The following is a 19,503-nucleotide window of genomic DNA, read 5'->3' as shown; positions in this document are numbered from 1 at the left end:
TGTAGAACAATAGGTGCCTGCCTATGGCAGGCCCAATATTCAGAATTATATAATTGTGATTGTTATGTAACCATAGTTCTGCTCTGCAGCTCATTGTCTATTTGAAAATTGTCTTTTGCAACAGTGGCAGTTTAGGTTGCATAGATGTATGATCTTAACACATAATTAGTTGAAGTTTTAGGAAGCAATTTACACATTTGATTTTAGGTGTATTTAATAAACTGAAAGATTTAACATGAAGGATTATTTAAATGTTTTGATATATTTTTTAAAAACTTATCCTAAAGTATATTTCATAAGTCAATACTTTCTGATTTGTGGCTCATCTCTCTATGTAATTCCTCCATACGAGTTATGAAACGTGCTGGGGTCCATAAAGCACCAGACTGAACTGGAAAGCCGTTTGGAAATTATGTCCAAAACGGCATTCCATACTTACGTTTGGCTCTCCCTGCTGGCTGCATCGTGATACTACAGCACTACGCTAACATCAAATCAGCCATATATATGAACCAACAATGATTATTAATCTGTGTTATTAATAATCAGTGTTATTAACACTGTTTACTAATGATGTAATAATTCAGTGTTGAATTGCAGAAATCTGGTGTTTTTGACAGTCGACTAGATTAATTTTCCTCCTTTGCTCCATCCTGGAAAAATAAATCCAGTGAAACAAGAACACACGTTTCAGAAACACGCACCTGTTTTATTTGGTTAAGTGATCAGTTCAGAAAATGTCAGGTTATAATTTGGCAGGTTGAAGAAAAAGCACTGCATCCGCTGGAAGCTGGGAACACGTTTGTCGGTCCATCATACTCCGTACTTCTTCTTCAGGTCTGAAACGGTGGGCTGGTCCAGCTGGGCTTGGAGCAGAAAGTCAAACAGCTCCTTCAGCACTGAGAGGAGGGAGGAAACGACACGTTTTTAACAATGATCTCACATGAACGAGAAGGCAGAGGATGAAAAGGAGTCCACCTTTCTTCTCCTGCGGCGTCATGAACATGACGGCCATGTCGAAGCGCCTCACGCCCGCCAGACCGCTGAGGGTCTCCAAGATGGAGGTCGGAGGTTCATTCCTGCTCCAAACAGGCCAGTCTTAACCTTTTTGCAGAGTGAACGGACAAAAGCAGCTCGGCTCTGACGTTGACGTCTAGACAGCTTACCCTATGAAGAAATCGCGCAGGGTTCTGAGGACCTGGTTGAGCAGGTCCGGCTCCAGAGAGTTCTGGAAGATCTGGCCGTACGCTGAGGGACTGATTTGCTGCCAACAGGGACAAGAATGTTTAGCATCCAAACATGGCAGGGCCAGAAATTGCTTTCATCCATTCATCGAGCTTTCTGTTTATGAAGGTTTTTATTTTTTCACAAATGGACTCCTTGGGCTTCCATAGTTCAGAGTGATGTTCTGATCTGGTTTTTGTTTATTTAACAATTTTAATTGAGGTAAATTCCCCAAAAAAGGAATGAGTGCAAAAATTATAAGCAAGTTTTGAAAATATTTGTAAACTTTTTCAAGAAAAAAAAAAAAAAAGCAAGAAAAATTATTAAATTGGAAATGGTATGAAAAAAAACCCATTATATATGTATCAGATTTAATACCACATGTGGAAGCGGTTCAAAAGGGATGTAATTTTTTTCTATAATTGAAATTGGGCCGTTCAGACAGACATGGAAAAGTCAAACATGAGTCACATTCAGGCAAAAAAAACAAACAGATTTGGGTCGTGTTTCTGTGTGAATGTAAGGTAAACGGACGTCAGTCTGCAGTTAACGGTCTTCCAGCCTTTACTAAACAGTGCCCCCTGGAGGCCAGTTGTTAAAGTACAAGACTGATTAAATCCATGTAAAAGTTCCTCGCTTCAAATGACATTCGCACACGATTAAAGAAAACACAAAGGGTTGTTTGAATTAACCTGAACTTAATACACAATGGAAGGCAGAAAATGTAAAGTTAACGTTTGGATTTGGTCTGACAATATGGTTTGTTTTTTAATTCTACATCCAAAAGCCTTCAGGAAATGAATGTTTGGCTTAAAAATGAAATAAAAGAACGGAGCTGTCGCTGCTGAAGCGAAAGAAGAATGCAGCTCACCCTGAGGTATCTGTAAACCGCCTCCGGCTGCTTGCTGAGCTTCCGGAGGTCCGCCTCCAGCTGGAAGCTGCTGCTGGGAGCAGGAGGAACGTCTGAACTTGGTGCTTCAGCTGCGTCTGTGGATTCCTCCTGAACTGATTGGCTGGCGTCTCTGCTGGCAGGAACTCTGGAGAGCACAGGAGAACGGTTAGGAACGCCACCGCAAACCTGGACGTAAAAATGGCAGGAGGAATGGGCCTGCAGGGCGGCGGTGGCAGCAGCATGGTATGGGAATGCTTTTCTGTTGCAAACACAGGGAAATTGTGCCAGGGCTGATGGGAAAACGGATCAAATCAGTAAATCAGTTAGAGGATTGCAAATGCAAGCCACACTTTTCAGATTCACAAGATGCTCAACATTTCTCATTTTAATTTTTGTTATTTTTTAGTGAAGGAGTTCTTATAACATTATTACTTCATTTTTCTAGTATTCTGACTATATTCTGATAATATTGATGCTTTTGTCTTGCATTATTTCAACTATTGTCATACAGGTTAGGCTCATATCACTGCAACTGTATTATTGTAATATTATGACTTTATTCTCATAATCCTAACATTCCATCATAGATTTGCCTTGAATTCAACAGAAGCTGCAACTTTCAAACAAGATGGCGGCCCTGCTGACACTGGTTTAAAATAAACCATAAACCAAGCACTGCATTGGTTTAAAATAAAAATCAGGATTTTCCAAAAATTAAATCTTCAAAAACCAAACGTTGAGTTAATGGATAATATTGTTTTTTGGTCCAGTCCCAGTGGTAACCATGGTTTCCTCCCCTCTTTGCATGTAAAAATCACCTGTCATGTCTCTGTGTTTCTGCTGCTTCCTCCATTTTGATGATCTTGGCGCTGGGCGATGAAGACAGCGGCGAGTCACTCTTCCTCTCCACTTCCTGGATTAATGGAGGAAGAGCTTCCTGCCTGGGCGGTGCCAGCTTCCCGCTGATCTCCTGGATGTCAATTCGCCTCAGAGGTTTCTGCAGGCCAGAGGAGAAGCTAACTCAGTGGGTTTTACAAACACCTTTAGTCCGACGCAGCTAAAATCGCTGTGGAACCAACGGTTGAGCGCAGATGTTGTGGTTTGTCCACGGGTTGGACCGTCCTCCTCTGGGCGCCGTCCTCAGCCTGCAGAGCGCCGCTGCAGCCTGGATCCTGGAGGAGAAAGACGCCATGGGGTCAGAGTTCAGCAGCTCAGACGGAAAACCCAGCAGGTGTTAGCGTACCGTCTGCAGCTTCTGCAGCTCATTCAGGGCCTGCTTGTTCCCGGGCTCCAGCTGGAGCAACCGCCGGAAATCTGACACACACACACACACACACACACACACACACACACACGGAAAGTCGAGACAATTACTCAAACATGTGAAGTCTCATGAAATCATTAACACAACTCATTATTGCCTGATGCTTTAGAACCTATCTGGCACCATGAAGTAGGCTAAAAGACTTCAGAAAAGATGAACGTCAAGCCTCGATCTAAAATTCAAAACCCCCGTCATCGGTTCCTCCGGTCATCTATCTGTCCAGAGGAACCATTTGCAGACAAAACGTTTCAATGAACCACTGGGAGCCGTTATCCAAAGCTGGAGGAAACATGGAGCTGGGAAGTGTGGAGTGCAAAGTTACACTGTCAAAAATGAACAGCGATAATTTGGGTTTTTAGCAAGTCTAAAAGCAAGAAAGAAAAAATGGAGTTTCATTTTTCAAAGTCCAATTTTCACCACATCATTCGCTCATTTCTACATGTGACGGTTCAAACTAAATGATTTAATCAGCAAGATAAGTGTTTAACTTTAAGCTAAATATTTAGCTTCAAGCTAAATATTTAGCTAATAGGCAAATATTTAGTTTGAAGCTAAAAATTTAGCTTGCTAACTAAATATTTAGTTTGGAAATATGTGGTTAGCCTGCTAGCTACATATTTCGTTTGAAGCTATATTTTTAGTGTCCTAACTAAATATTTTGCTCATCTGGCTTGCTAACCAATTATTCAGTTTAACTACATAATTAATTAGCTATCTTAATTATGTTGCCAATTAAGTATTTAATTTACAAACTATGACACTTATAAACAAATGAAAAAAATTCTGAAAATATGACTTCGAAAATTTTGCCTACTTTCTTTTTTTTCCCCAAGAAAACCAAAAATATTGCTGTTTATTTTGGAGCGTGCAGCTTCACAAACAGCCCCAATAAAAAGTGGTGGACCTTTCCAGGAGCGGCATGCCTGTTTAAACGTGAACGAAAAGAAAAAAAAACAACAAAAAAAAAACAGGAGGAATCTATTCTTATTGAAAACAATAAACCCAGCATGTTGCCGCTGGTTGCTGTGGGAGCTCTGCAGCACCTTCCTTGGCCTCCTGCAGTTTCCCCAGGGCCAGTCTGGCTGTGCCACGGCGGGCGAAGGCCTTGGAGTAAGTGTCATCCAGAGAAATGGCTGCTGTACAGTCCTCCTCTGCTTCTTTATACCTGCAGGAAGACAGATGGAGGTCAGATAGAGAAAGTTTGCTAACAGTCTCCTGCTATCATTTGTTGGATGGAGTGAAACTGTTGGATGTTTCTACCTGTCCAACTTGAGGAAGGCCATGGCTCTGTTGGCAGGCAGGAGGACGTTCATGGCGTCTGCCTCCATTCCTCTGCTGTAGCATTCTATGGCTGCCTCATACTTCCCTTCTTTGAAGTAAGCGTTTCCCTGAGGAGCAAATGTCTCCATTGGGTTTCAGAACAAACTGACACAGAAGAGAGGAGATAAACCAGGACTCACTCTGTCCTTCTGCATCACAGCTTCCTGTTTCCTCTGCTGCTCTTCCAGCTGTCGCTGCTGGTCGGGGTCAGCGGCGGTGGCGGCCTCGGCGGGCTGGACGGCCGGACCCCGGACGTCCACCTGAGCGAGGATCTGAACCAACCAGAACATGGGTTAGACAGCAGCAGGACAAACTGAACGCTGACCCCCACTGACCCAACCCAACCCTCACCTCCTGGAGTTTCTTCACTTCGCTCTGGGCTTCGGCGTTTCCTGGGTCCAGCCGGAGGACCGTCTGGTAATCTGACCAGACACAACCAACAGCCTCAGATCAGGACGGCTCAAACAAAACACAGTTTTTAACCGATTCAGATAAAACCAGGTTTAAACTGATTCAGACCTTCCAGAGCCAGCTGGTGTTTCTGCAGGGCAAACCGAGCTGCTCCTCTCCTAGCATACGCCTTATAGTAGCTGTTGTCAAGGGCAACGGCCAGGTTGCAGTCCGACTCGGCCACAGCATACCTGGTAAGGCAAAGATTTATCACAACAAGCAGAGAAAACTGAAAAACATTTTCAACTTATCAAAAATATTTATTCATCTTAAACTTTTTCGCATTTTACCACAAACTTCAATGTGTTATAATGACCATATGTTCATAAAATCTCTCTCATGTGTACTTTGGTCTTCATGAAGCTACAGAATAGCTGCATTTATAAGGAGATGTGGGTCAGTTAAAGGAGATGAAAACAAATGTGCACCACACTCTTCAGTTTTCTTTTTTGTTTGTTTGCTTTTAAAGGGCAGTATTATGTATTTTCCAGGCACGTAGAGCCATTTTATAACACAATTAAGTGACTCAGTTGTCATATGTGTCAAATATGTCTTAAAAAATGTTGATTTTGTAATTTAACGCCATGATATTGGTCCTCTGTCTCTTTAAAAACTCCTGCTCTTTCTGAAGCTTTGTAACATGATGTAAAGCTCAACAAAGTCGATTTTACGTAACCAAGGTTACCATTTATCTACTTTGCACCTGTACATATCTACCTTGTAAAGTTGTGAAGTAGATAAATGATAATCAATCGATTATTGATCCATCGAATGAAACCCATTTGTTTACAGTGAAGTCAGACTTACTTCTTAAGTCTGAAGAAGGACGTGGCTCTGTTGGTGGGAAGCACAGGGTTGTATGGATCAGCAGCCATCCCTCTGGTGTAACACTCTATGGCCTCGTCATACTTCCCCTCTTTAAACAACTTGTTACCCTGGAAACAAGAAAAAAAACAAAACAACAAAAGCAGTTGCCATCTTTTAACCCCTGCCCCCTCTCTTTCTGTCTGCGCGTCACACAAAGAAACTTCATTACGTTCTCCTTCTCAGCCAGAGCTCTGTCCTTGTCCACCTCCTCAGAGTCGGACTCGTTGGACTCGGCCTCCTTGTCCATTTCTGCCAGAGCTTTATCCTGCCGGCAAGAGGAAGAACGCGCAATCACCGTTTGTTGCATGAAAAGTCAGGTTGTGGAAAGCCAAGGTGAGACGTTGGGTTACCACGTCGAACTTGTCCCACGATCGATAATCACAGGATTTGAGTTTGGAAGCTGGTCTGGGCTCCTCTGCCTTCGTGTCGCCGTCAGCAGCAGGCGCCTGTTTCCTCCTCTTCTCCCTCATCTTTGACCTGTAGCCCTTGTTACGCACAGGTGGAAGGGTTTTCTGCAACAAGACACACAGACTTATAGAAGGCCATTAGAGCCAAGAAAGAAACTGTAAAGTCCAACAGGAAGTCGTAATTACAAGTTTTAAAGTCTTAATAATAAGAGTCAAAGTCATAAAGTCCTAATTACGATATTTAAAGTCCTAATTGTGTGTTTCAATATCACAATTATGAGATTAAACGTCTTAATTTTAAGACACAAAGTCATAATTTTGATTTTCTAAGTCCTGATTACATTCAAAGTCATGATTACGAGATTCAAAGTCACGACTATAATTTTTGCCAATTAAATGATTAGCTTGGATTTTATTTAACGGTATCAGTGTAAAAGAAGCTGTTAACAACAGGGGACGTCCTACCTGGAGCTCCTGGACTCGTCCAGTCTTCAGCTCCTCATCCTTCCTCTTGATGTCTGCCTCCCAGTTGTCCAGCTCCCTCATGAAGCTGTGAAGATCCTCCGCATTCTGCCGTATCTGCAGCTGTAACTCCACGGCCTTGTCCCCTCCGGACATGCTTCCCTCTGCCAAACAGACATTTATTTTTGGAAAACTCTTTCACTTCACTTCTCTGTGCTTTAGTCTTCACATCCAAGCAGGAGCAGCAGCAGCAGCAGCAGCATCGAGGTAAAACACGAGAATCACGTTGTGTGATACTCGAGCAGCTAGCAGCTTAGCAAAACAGAACCATCACTGGATTATAAGAGGCCGGATATGAATGTGTTTTAATTATGGCGTTCTGAAATACCTGCCGCTTCTTTCCTGGATTCACAGTTAATTCGTAGTGACCGCTAAAGTAACAAAATACTCCGAAAAGTGTTGCTAGTCACGATATTCTGTTTATGTTCGGAGCCATGACAGCGGAGGACCAGCAGCCTTTGCTCTACGTATCCACGACGTAACCAAAGATCGTCTATAACAAAACAATCTCCGTAAAGCAAAAACGATTTATTTATTTTAAATACGGAACTTTTACGAAAAAGCTTCTATGAAAAATACACTGATAACTGAGCTATGTGTGTGGAAGCAAGATGAGTTTATCTGTTTGGCTCACAAATTTTCGTCAGTTAGCGCTATAGTTCACACCTTTCTGAAAGGAGACGACACTTGGGGAGGCCCTTAACAGTCAGCCGGTGCAAGACGCGGCTAAATGTGACGAAGAGACGATGAAGGTGGAATTAAATTTAGGGCAACGGGTTTTTCCCTGTTGAAGAAAGTCAGAATTATCAGAGTAATGAGAGTTTATGACAACATTAATACGTGGAAACTTAATAGAATTTTTTGCTGTGTTTAAATTGTAAGTAACAGGTAACAAAGTAACAAATCCAGCTCGTTTGTTGTTGTCATTCTAACTTTGAACTCAGAAAATCATGTTTTTTTTAGTACAAATAGAACACAATATTGCATTTATGACATCTTGAAATAAAAAGTGCTACAGTGTAAATAGTGCTATTGCAAAGTCGTCATTCTTTCCAGATTCACTGTAATAATTCAATATCTGAGATAATTTTAATTTGACAACAAAGCAACTCTTATTTCTAAGCCAAAATAGCGTGCAAACCACGCCCACCCAGCGAACCGGTGTCTCGCCGGGTGAAAAATGATGCGCACCCACTCATATAAAACTAAAAAAGAAAATACTTCATAAATATATTTTAAAAATGACAGGAAAATATTCTTCAAAGATTTCACATACCTGATATTTTAAACAATTGTTTTGTCTGAAAATTTCATCGGTCAACTTTGACCACGGAACCACGTGACCTAGAAACCCAGCAATGACCTCTTCTGTTAGCTAGCGGTGGAAAGCCCAGAGAACTTTATGCTGACATTTCCACACTGGACGTATCCAACACAATGGATCAGAACAAGCAAGACGAGGAATATGGATATGACCTCTTCCCGGAGAGAAAAGCGAGGAAACCCAAGCACATCACAATCAGAGACAGCCTGTTCACATCCAGAAACAAGTGTCAGGTCATGTTAACGTTCGCCATGGAAATTAGTGAGTATCGACGCTTGCTTATGTAGCATTTAAGAGGGAAAGCCTTCCGAGCTGCAGACGTCTCAATTTGAACAAATGGTGTGCTTGTTATTTGAATGCATGAACCGTGACGGGGTGCAGCATGTAGCATTAGCTCACGGAGCTAACTGATTGGTTGTGAATGCTAGGTGGCTTCAGCTAAAGCTAACTCCTCTGTGTGTCCCTGGCAGGTCCATATGCCAAACTCCTGCTCAATGCCATGAAGAACTCCGGCTGGTACGTTTGCCTACACGGCTGTCTATAACCGGAAACGACATGTTAACGCCAACTGCAACATAGATAGGATGCAAAATACAACAGTTACTTCTACTGCTTTTTTTTTTTTTTTTTGCTAAACAATATTTAAATCATCAGTGAACGTTCAGTCACATATGCTTCTACGAATGTAATTATTGTATAATGCCGATGTGTATTTCCGAAAAGTCACTAAATATAGCAATAATTTTGCTAAGTTGGCAATAGTGGGATGACTAATGTTAAACGCACGTGCAGACTGACCCAGATAATACTTCCACTATATTTCTCAAATACTAAATTTCCCCCCAGAAAACCTGCTGAGCGCGGTGATTGGGTGCTAGGGCAGGCATTTTTTTTAAGTCATTGAGTTAAAAAAATGTTGACAAGAAATTTTAAAACATCACTTGATAAATTATGTGCTATTAAACGATTGGACGATTTATACCTGGACAACAACTATAAAGTCTTTAAAAAAAATCAAACATTTAAAAAAGACTTTAAAAAATAAGTAAAGTCTGGTGGGCCACTAGGCTTAAAATACTCTAAGGGAAAACCTGAACATGATACATTTTTGGTTAATGTTTTCAAACCAAAACATTTACCTCAATCAGTGCCTGAATAATATTTTTTTCCAGAAGTTCATTCATTTATGTTTCTCTTTTGTTTAAATTGCTGATACATTTCACAGTGCTAAATATGTGCAATACTGCATGTTTTAGTAGTGGCCCAATGTCAAATAAATTGAGGGCCAGTACGACACCAATACTTTTTTGATGTCAATACTTTTTTATTAATTAAGCTTGATAAATCAAAGGTCTGATATTTAGGGGTTTTTGTCCGAAGTTTTCATGTTTTTTTTTTGTTGTTGTTTGAATTCTATTGAACAAAAATGTATCTGTCTACAAAATACTTTAATAACATATTAGTAAGATAAACAGAAACAATAAAACAACAAAACACATTTAAATGTGTTTCTAAATAAGCAAATGCAATATATATATATATATATATATATATATATATATATAATTTTTTTTTTTTTATGGTAGAAATGAGAAACCACAACACAAAAATTAAATAAAATTTCATAAGGGAATCTGAAACTAAAGTATCAATCTAACCACGCTATTATTGATCTCATACTGATAATGACTTAGTATTGATATTTGATATTATCAATATTTTTGGACCGATTTGCCCGAAGAATAGTACATGTTTCTACATGATTCTACATGTTTCTGTGATACAACCAAGCAGGCCCAAATCATGATACTGTCACCACCAGTGGGACGCACGGAGCCTGTAGAGATCCAATCTGTCATCCTCTAGCCCTCATCCTGGTCACTGATTAACTGAAACTGCTAACTGGCTGCAGTGGTTTCCCCTTCTGCCTCCAGCGTATCACACACTCCTTCTCTTTGTTTTTCATCATGTGTTCAGCAAAGTGTATAAAGACAGACATTTCTCCTGCGAGGACTGCGATGGGACGGTCAGCGGTGGCTTTGACGCTGCCACCTCTCAGGTAGGAAATGAGACGGGTTCTCGAGACGGTTTTACCACTTCAGGGTTTCCGTCTTTTCATCTGAGTCGCGTTTCCTCTCGTCCAGATTGTTTTGTGTCAGAACAACATCCACCAGCAGGCTCACATGAACCGAGTGGTCACCCATGAGCTCATCCACGCGTTCGACCACTGCCGGGCCCACGTGGACTGGTTCAACAACTTCAGACATCTAGCTTGTTCTGAGGTGAGGAGTAGCTTTTATTACCGTCGTTCTGTTAAGAAATTAGGACAATAAGTATTTGGCTTCTTGGAACATTTTTTTCTCGTCTGTTGTCTCTGTTCTTACAGACATTTCCAAAAAGCTGTGAAAAGGGATTTCACCCCAGTTTCTCTGTGTTTGTTTTTTTTGTTTTTTTTTTAAAATTAGTTTATCAATTAGTGCATACAAAACAAACATTACAGCCTAACAAACCGAGGTATTAATCTGAAAAATAACAAACATCCAATTAGATAAGAGAATGAACAACAACAGAAATACATGTCAAGACACAGAACATATCCAAGTGGAGTCACAGCAAAAATGGAATTGCTAAACATGTAATAACAATAATAATAATAATGATCTTTTTTTTTTTAATCTCTGCAGTTATTTTCTGATTTGGATTATTAGTATTTCTCTAATATTCCTTGCTTTCATTAATCTGGGGTCACATATATTTTGAGTAGAAATGGGAAAGTTAGGGAGAACAAATAAAATATTTCATGATTATATTAGTAGCTTCTCCCATTTTGCACAGTGGCATTAAAATGGCGTTTAGAATTATGGAATGTATTTTATTTTATTTATTTTTTTTATCTTAGAATTTATTTTTATCTGTTGCTGATTGTTGCTCCATTGATATCTGCTGAGTGAGAAGGTCTAGCCATGGTGACGTACTGATGTTTTTCCTGTTTTTGGAACATCTTCAAAGCTGAACAGTGTTATGCTGGACTTTCTGCTTGTGTCCTTTAGATTCGAGCAGCGAACCTCAGTGGGGATTGCTCCTTCACCAATGAAGTTTCCAGATTCAACTTCGGCCTAAAGGAACATCACCAGGTACATGAGCCGGGCGTAAACGTCTCACACACACCGTTTAAACAACCAGCTCCGTGTCTGTAACGGAACCGGTTTCGTTCTCTTCAAGCAGCAGTGTGTCCGGGATCGCGCCGTACGCTCCATCCTGGCTGTGCGAAAAGTCAGCCAAGAGGAGGCACAAAAGATCGTCGACGAGGTCTTCGATTCGTGCTTCAAGGATCACGCCCCTTTCGGACGGATCCCACACGGCAATAAGGACGCCACGTTCGCCTACAGGGAATACGTGAACAGGGATCGGTACTACGCCAACCTTTAGTGTTTGACGTATCGGAATCCTGCAGGTGCTCGGGTGACATTGCCAATGGATGGCTGGCGGCGTCACAAGCTGCAGCGTGACAGGAGTAAATGACTGAGTTGAAACAATCAGGGAGGGGCGTAGTACTGTGCATCAGCCCGGACCTCGAGGTCATGTGGGGAAAGGGCTGGAGACTATTTTGTCTTTTTGGACAATGAATTAAAGTGAGAGCCACAATCCTCAAGCCTCTTCGACTCTGCTGTTGTGTTAAAAAGGTTGTACCGACTGAGTTTACACCTGGGATTGAAAATTAAATGAGGTGGAACCAGATCAGAGATTCTGTTTCGTCTGTCACGTTTTGCAGTGAAAGTTCGGTATCAACACATGTGGGTCTACAGACGAAACCAGATGTTTACACGCACTGTATGAAAAGAAACGTTTGGTTAGACTACATTTTTTCTCTTTTAGGTCGGTTAGGATAAGAGTCGTTTTAATTTCTTCAAATTCAGAATTTTGTGTTTTGAACTGCGTCAAATATTTTGGGTTTCCTTGCAGAAGCTTCTCACAAGACTTTGATGGACTTTTGGTCCATTCTTTGTGATGAAACTGGTGTAAATTAGTCGTTTTGTCAGCTGCCTTGCTCACACACTCATTTTTTATGGGGCTGAGATCAGTACTTTTTGATGGCAGCTACAAAATATCCTCCTTGTTGTCCTTAATCCACTTTGTAACTAATTCGGTGGTACAGTTGGGGTCGCTGCAAGACCCAGTTCAGCCTAAGCTTCAATTTCCTAGTTGCTTCAACATCTGAAGTTTATTCATAATGTTCATTTTTCATGAGTGCAGCAAAACAGCCTTACTCTTAATTTAAAAATGGTCTCTATGGCCAAGCAATTCCATTTCATAGTGTGTTCCCATCTCATAGTCTGATAGATTCGGTTCGATTTGGGAACCAAAATTGCAACATTTGCTATATTTTCAGTTGCTGCGGTTCATGTTCACAGGACTTGTGACTTTTATTATGGTTTTACTTTGACTCAGGATTACAAATGGTAAGCAGGACTTCTTGAGGTTTTATCTCAACATAAGGATTTGTGGAGGCAGAAATTGCAGAATTCATTATCAGATTCTTGTATTGTATAAATCATTCTGTTGTGATTGTAACAGTGAAAAAGTTTCTTGCGGTTTGAAGACTTGGGAACTCAAAGTCAACAGCAGGAGAGAGTCGTGCCTGTTGCGTCAGTGGATCTAATCCCAAACAAGATGAGTATTTAACTAAACGGTAATTATGATGGAAAATGTTCCTCAATACACTAAGCTTTGTTCACATCCATGCGCCTTCTGTAAAAGGACATTACTGACAACTTTATTTGGTTTTAGCATTCAGTGACTCTTGTGTCCCTCGTCGCAGATTATAGAAGGGAAAAAGTTTGGAGTTGGCCTCAAAATCCTCCGATATTTCTTCATACTTCTTGTCTCAAACACAACAGCCTCTGCATCGTAATCACAAAGTCACTCTGCGTTGTTTTTTTTTTGTACCAAAGTGTAATATTGTACTCTTAATATGATCCACTTAATACCACAAAAGCCGAGGATGAGCGTAGGCTTGAGCATCAAAGCGGGTGGGTGGGATTAGGATAATTTTGGAATCATCACCAAGAAAATGATGAGGACAGCTTTGAGACGGGGAGGATTAATGCGAGGCAAAGACAAGAAGACTAAAGACAGAAATGATATTTGGATTTGTACACCCAGGCAGGCTAAATGAAGAAATCACACTGAACAATAGCATTACTAATGGAATCGGGCATGTAAACAAATAATAGCTGCCAAATACATTTGATGAAATTTGACATGCTAAAACAAGGCTGGATGTGTAAAATGGCTGATGGTTGAAGCTGCTTGGTGTAGCCAGGATTCACCTTAAACATGCTGAGGTCAGGAGCAAAAGGAAAAGTCTTTCATGAAAAGTGAAAATTGTTCCTAACACACAAACTAAAATGAAGTAATGCTAACATGTAGCATAGAACGCGCTACCTGTCAGCATGCTAGCATGGGAATAAAAGCTGTTTGCAAATCAATAAAAATAAAAAGGTCAAACAGTTTTAATGTTTGGAACTAAAATAAAATAAAGTATGAATCATTCAAATACTAGTACATAACAGCCTATCATAAATGAAAGTATTAGTAGGCTCTGCTAAAAAGCAGAATAGCATTTTTAAATAAAACAAGCTAACAGAGGTGATCTTCAAGTTGTTAAAGATGCTAATGCTACAAATACTAAGGAAATTTGCTACTACTTAAGCAAATCTATGTCTTAGTAATGGAAAAATCTGAAATCTCTCCACTCGGAAGGAAAAAAACAATTACAGTTTTTTTGAAGATAAATCAGTAGAAGCTGAAAGATATCATAAAAAAGTAGTTAGCTAAAACACATTAAAGCAGCCTGTACATTGTACAGGGAGTTGGTAATGTCAATAAAATTTGTTTCTAATAACAGAAACAAAAATACATAAAATGGAAAGTAGTCTTAAAGTGAGTAATGTAATGTGATGTTTCTGTATTTTCCTACTAGATGCTAACCCTGTCCATCAAGAGGGAACTTGTGAAGCTGAATGATAATTTTAAGCAGAATGAAACATCCAATACTATTAATAATAAAACAGCTAAAATAAAAATAATGACGTATAGTTTCATGGGAATAAAACTGTAAAAACTAATATTTTATAAAGTAGACAGCTTTTAAGGTGTTTGTTTTGCAATTACAAATTGCAAAACAACTCAAGCTGATTTATTTCTTAGCAATGGAAGCAGCTTTACCACAAAACATTTTAAATTAAATATAATAAATTCTAAATTAAATATAATATTCTAAACTAAAATGTGTGTTATTTAAATAGTCAGAAAAACGATGCTAATATGCTCTCCACATTAGAGGCAAATTGCCTCTCAATTTTGGTCAGATGAGATTTTGAGGCAGATGTATCTTCTGGTAACAGAAATATTTAAGTTATATTCAAAATGAGAAGTAAAATATTTTTTTTAATATTAAGCCTAATTTACCTCTCCAAACTCCAACTGAAAGAACTTTATGGCCCTGATCTATCTCCATACATGCAAAATGACATCCAAACACAGCAACTAACACAACTAATGAAGGTGTTCAGTAGAACTTTTATTCAACCCACTGTATTTTAGAGTACCGTATTTTATCAGAAAACTGTAGCTGCTCTACCACTGCTGTCCTTTAGATGGCACTTTTGGCCCACCAATTTCTATGATCAGGACCAAGCACATCCAAATCAAACTTCCAAATAAACCACCCTCACTCTTTTTATTGCTTAGTATAATTGAATTAATTTCACTGTGTTCTGTTGCAGGTGACTGTAGAGCCTTTTATGAGCAGAGATAGGACACGGTAATCAAGTTGCTGCTGAGAAGAGTGACGACTTTCATTATTTTCATCTATTCAAGCAGGTAGCACCCACTGTGATTTAATTAGGATGCTCTGGCAGCACCAGAATCCCTTCACTAATCGGCTGTAGGACAACACATTAACCTCAAGAGCAGTAATGAACTCATCTCATTAATTAGTAGAAAGTCAAATTTAGCTATTGTGCTGAGAAGACGGTGAAAAGCGGGGACACCCAGCTGCCTCGGTGCAGTTTGAGGTGTCTGTTCTTCCCAGGCTTGGCGCTGATAATGAGCCACTTAAATTATTTAGCTTTTCAAAGTGATGCGATAAGCAAAGCTGTCTTTAATAAAAAAAGAAAGTGTCCGCTTAATCCGTTCTTCTGGGGGGGGGGGCGAAATTCTACATTTTGTCAGAAAAAATAAAACGCATGTAGGTTATGTTCTTTCTCAAGGTCTCAGATGACTTTGAAGTGAACATGACTTGAAATAAAGCAGCAAAATAAACTAGAGACAAAAAGGCTGTAGGATGGCGCGGTGTGCCTTGGCTGTGATATTCGTTTTTCTGTCCCGTCTCCAGGACTCAGGGGGAATGCTGGGAGAAGGAAATACACTCGGTCCACTCACCGGTTCCTTAGCCTGGGGGAAAAAAGTCAAATTTAGTTTCACGAGGACAAGAGCGTAGATCGAGAAGGGCAACCTGGAACTCGTTTTATCACCTGACATCATATCTGACATGTTTTATTGGACAAAATCTACTAAATAAAAAAGGTCAATCACTAAAATATGTAACAAAACATTACTGCACAGCAGGGCATTCAGTTCTCTTAACAGCAATAGAAAACATGCTGTTCTTGTAATAAATCATTTAAATTCATTTGAATTAACAACAGCAAAGATTAATAATAATCATTTCATTAGCAAAACATTTTAACTTCCATTAACAATTGGTTATGGTCGCAGCAATGGGAATAATTTGTATAGCTTATAAAGTAATGCTAACCAAGCTAGCTAATGTAGAAGACTGAAGCAGAATAGCAATGATGTTGCTCACATTTAAAAAAATGTTTTTTCCAACACTCTGAGAAACACATTCACCAAGTCACGCTTGTAAATGTGACCAGGTGTCTTAAGTGTCTTGCCCAGGGGCACGTCAGCATTTTGAGGCAGAGGAAGTTGAAATCAAACCGACAACTTCCCAAGCGAGATGACGACTATTCCCATTTTAGGAACTGTTAAAGTTTGTTTTTTTCTGTATTGGTTTTTTTTAAATTCAGATGTAAAGATGTGAGCTTTTGTTTTCTTTTCCACTGTAAATAAGATACTGACTCCTCATAACCACTCCACAAAAACCCCAATTAAAAATATCTGAACTATTAATTTAGGACTGATTGAAAACTGACTTATAGCATCTGTTTGTTTTTTTTTTGTTTTGTTTTTTAAATAAAGTTCTTGGAAGTGTAATTTGATTATTACCAGGCAACAGTGAAAGGAGAAAAAGAGTTCAGCTCATTGTAATTCACAGCACAAAGTCTCTGGAGGCCAACGGTCCAACCTGACAATTAACTTCCCCAGCAGGAAGGCCCTGCTGGAGACTGCTGTGGGGGGTGCGCATGTAAATCAATTAATTATGTGTGCTAGTTGAGGATTAATTAAGGAGCTGTTGAAAGTTGGCAAAGATCATCCTGAAATTACGACAAATTTATGCAACTTGGACTCGACCGTTTGGCCCCGGTGTTTCAGCGGGGCCGCGTTACGGCAGAACTCAAGTCAAGTTTAAAAAAAGAAAAGAAAAGAAAGTTCTTCAGAAATGCTGCGGATGGTTATAATCATGTTTCACGGTAATTTTGATTGTATCAGAATCTGCCAGGGAGTGTTGGGCTTTAGAGGATATTACCGAGCTTTAACGGCAGCTTTAACACTCATACAAATCAAGTGAAGAAAACGTAAATATTTGGATGTTTTGTTGGTTTTGACAGTCGTATGTGTGGCCCTTCGCTGACGGAGAGGAGGTGGAGAGGTAAGTGAGCTTTTCCTTTTCCCACGTTGTCTCAATAGCAACAGTAAGTGGAGGGATTTGTGGCATGCTGAATGAGGTTTATTAGAAATGAAAGAAGGGGAGATTACATCAGGAAATCCCCTCAAAACACACACACACACACACCCACATACACACACACACACACACACACACACTGGTGCACTGTAGATCTTCTTGATACCACCAAACATCCTGCGTTGAGCGCAGGTTTACTGGGACAGTCAACCTGTGAAATCCTGAACTGCCATCAATCTAAAATGTGATTGTTTTTAAAATAAAAAGTGTGTGTTTCCCTCTGCTGCCCCTGAAAACGGAAAAATAAAAAATACAAAAGTGAGATACTCCTTTTCTAACGAAGGCTTTAGCTAAATTAGTGAGGGCAAACTCTTAACATTCACTGAGAAGGAAAAAAAAACTCCTTCTATGGCAATTAACACGTGGTGGCATTTGGATCTTCATTTTCCTAATAATATGCATGATATTAATTAGGCCCGAATGATTAACATAACAACCGCTGGACAATGTCCCAGGGTACAGGAGCAGAGCTGCTTTTCTTCTTATTACCTCCCCTGAAGTAACAGGCTCATTAATACACCCCAGCCACCATCTCAGCAGCTAACCTTGAAAAGTGCAGCTTGAGTCACGTGTGTTTGAAAGTAATCTGGTAAACTCTTCAGCCGTGGACGGAGGAAGCAGAGGTACGGAGCTGGCTGCAGTTTTCCTGCTAAAGATGAGTAAAAAGCACTGAAATAATTTGATAGATTTTATTAGTACATGGTCACACAGGAAAACAACCAACAATTTATTTTAAGTCTATTAAATTGTTGATTTGATATTGTTAAATGCAAAATTTTAGCTATTTCTTTTCTTGCTTAAAATACATTTGAGTTTGATACTTAACGCCTTGAAATTGGGCTTCTGTCTCTTTAAAAACTCCTGCTTTTTCTGAAGCTCCGCCTTCAGGAAGTCATCGTAACATGGCTCCTCCATTAACCCTTTACCAGCGTTAACTGATGCGCAGTTCCAGCAGGTGTTTGCTAATTGCTGCTGCTAGTCTGAAGGAGCTGAGTGGGGTCGTGTGAGGGGGAAGGCCGCTCTGCAAGGCGGAAGCTTGGAAACTGCAGCCGCGGTAAGTTTTTAAAATGTTATTTTACATTTATTGTTGTAGTTGATGTTTTATTTGTAAAGTAAACCTCCTCCTGTTAACTTTCGCAGATTCACCTGTTGGCAGGTTGTTTCTGTGGGACATAATTCCAAGTTATTTATGGGAAATTTGCCCATTCCTGAACATTTTTTGTAGATCACGTCTAACAAACGATGTGCAAACTCCAAACACAAAGTTCCCAGGAAAGAAAATGGATCTTGGGAAGCAGGAAATACTGAGTTACTTTACGTGGTATTGGCTGGCATTCGCAGTCCAATTCATTATTTTACACGTAAAAACGGAATTCTATAGATAAACTAAACTTCTCATCTTTCCTATTTTGTAGTCCATTCAGCCTTTTTTTTCTGATAAAGTTTTAGCTGCTTTTTAAGAAGCCGCAAAGTGAAAGACGATGCTACAGATGCAACACGTTGACTTGTGACGAGCCTCAAACCCAGCTTAAACCTCGGCGCCATGTAGGACCGCCAAAACAAACAGACTTGCTGCCTGTGAACGCCCTGCCATGTGGGATTCCGGTGACATTGAGAGGATCACCTCGTTTTCCTTCCCGCTCCATTTGTGAAACGCCGCCGTCCATCTCGGAGCTAAGCGGATGACCTGTGGGACCTGGGATTCGTCACAGGGACGAGTGGGCGAACGCCTGCGGGGTGGACCGGGCTCCCCGGTGAGCCAATTTACTTTGACCTCTCCTCTCCGGTGTTGCTAGTCCAGAGAGCTGTCCTCCAATCTGGGGAGGCTTTGTCACACTTCCACGGCTGAGCTGCGGCAGCAGGCGCGGCAGCTGAACCTGAACATCCACGGCTGGAGGGATTACCGTGTCTTCAGTGTGAGGGGAGGATTACAGGACGGGTTTTTTTCCCTGACATTTGCTCGTCTTTGACAGGACAGATAGGAACTGGGACAGCGGACTGAGCTGTTGGAAAAAGACGGGCCTACAGAGCAGCACCCTACGAGTCAATGATGTGATCTGTTAAGCTGTTGCAGGGTTACTGAACAATGTACATCCGTGTGAAAAAATTAGGACACCCCATTTAAATTTTAAAGAAAATGTTCACGCATTCAGACTTTTTGAATAATCTCTGGGAGAAAAGGGACCTAACATTAGAAGTGCATCGATTGCAGGCGTTGGGCTGATCACCAATCTTTAT

The 19,503-nt window shown here is 40.3% G+C and overlaps 2 protein-coding genes across 4 annotated transcripts; one reads left to right on the top strand and one right to left on the bottom strand.

Moving 5' to 3' along the window:
* Positions 1–684: 684 nt before the first annotated feature.
* On the bottom strand, positions 685–8,423 carry rpap3 (RNA polymerase II associated protein 3). Of its 3 annotated transcripts, none has more exons than XM_008401490.3 (17): positions 8,283–8,423; positions 6,950–7,110; positions 6,428–6,589; positions 6,247–6,342; positions 6,018–6,145; positions 5,280–5,401; positions 5,112–5,182; positions 4,901–5,032; positions 4,701–4,828; positions 4,484–4,605; positions 3,360–3,430; positions 3,196–3,288; positions 2,935–3,113; positions 2,096–2,261; positions 1,167–1,264; positions 979–1,079; positions 685–899 (listed from the first exon to the last, which is right to left on the bottom strand). In XM_008401490.3, the coding sequence occupies exons 2-17, from the start codon at positions 7,100–7,102 to the stop codon at positions 814–816; spliced, it is 1,908 nt and encodes a 635-aa protein (XP_008399712.1). In that variant the 5' UTR covers positions 7,103–7,110; positions 8,283–8,423; the 3' UTR covers positions 685–813. The 3 variants fall into 3 exon arrangements, with proteins under 3 accessions (XP_008399712.1, XP_008399711.1, XP_081460139.1); XM_008401489.3 differs by lacking the exon at positions 8,283–8,423 and adding an exon at positions 7,335–7,592; XM_081604013.1 differs by lacking the exon at positions 8,283–8,423 and having other exon boundaries at positions 6,950–7,328.
* A 20-nt stretch (positions 8,424–8,443) lies between these two features.
* Positions 8,444–12,068, top strand: atp23 (ATP23 metallopeptidase and ATP synthase assembly factor homolog). Its single transcript, XM_008401488.3, has 6 exons — positions 8,444–8,591; positions 8,801–8,846; positions 10,308–10,389; positions 10,475–10,612; positions 11,381–11,464; positions 11,556–12,068. Exons 1-6 carry the CDS (start codon positions 8,444–8,446, stop codon positions 11,757–11,759), a joined length of 702 nt encoding a protein of 233 aa, XP_008399710.1. The 3' UTR covers positions 11,760–12,068.
* Positions 12,069–19,503: the final 7,435 nt, after the last annotated feature.

Source organism: Poecilia reticulata, chromosome 23, assembly GCF_904066995.2.
Source record: "Poecilia reticulata chromosome 23, P_reticulata-male-v2, whole genome shotgun sequence".
NCBI lineage: Eukaryota > Metazoa > Chordata > Actinopteri > Cyprinodontiformes > Poeciliidae > Poecilia > Poecilia reticulata.
This window is presented reverse-complemented; position numbering and strand designations above follow the sequence as displayed.

What these genes read in the sequence shown, in the direction of transcription:
- rpap3 (XM_008401490.3), bottom strand. Translation starts at nt 7,102, where the DNA reads ATGTCCGGAGGGGACAAGGCCGTGGAGTTACAGCTGCAGATACGGCAG. An exon ending in GACGAGTCCAGGAGCTCCAG is followed by an intron (nt 6,590 to 6,949) that starts GTAGGACGTCCC and finishes GTCTTGTTGCAG; the next exon opens with AAAACCCTTCCACCTGTGCG. An exon ending in ACTGCAGGAGGCCAAGGAAG is followed by an intron (nt 3,431 to 4,483) that starts GTGCTGCAGAGC and finishes TGTGTGTGTCAG; the next exon opens with ATTTCCGGCGGTTGCTCCAG.
- atp23 (XM_008401488.3), top strand. Translation starts at nt 8,444, where the DNA reads ATGGATCAGAACAAGCAAGACGAGGAATATGGATATGACCTCTTCCCG. An exon ending in GCCATGAAGAACTCCGGCTG is followed by an intron (nt 8,847 to 10,307) that starts GTACGTTTGCCT and finishes TCATGTGTTCAG; the next exon opens with CAAAGTGTATAAAGACAGAC. An exon ending in GCCTAAAGGAACATCACCAG is followed by an intron (nt 11,465 to 11,555) that starts GTACATGAGCCG and finishes CTCTTCAAGCAG; the next exon opens with CAGTGTGTCCGGGATCGCGC.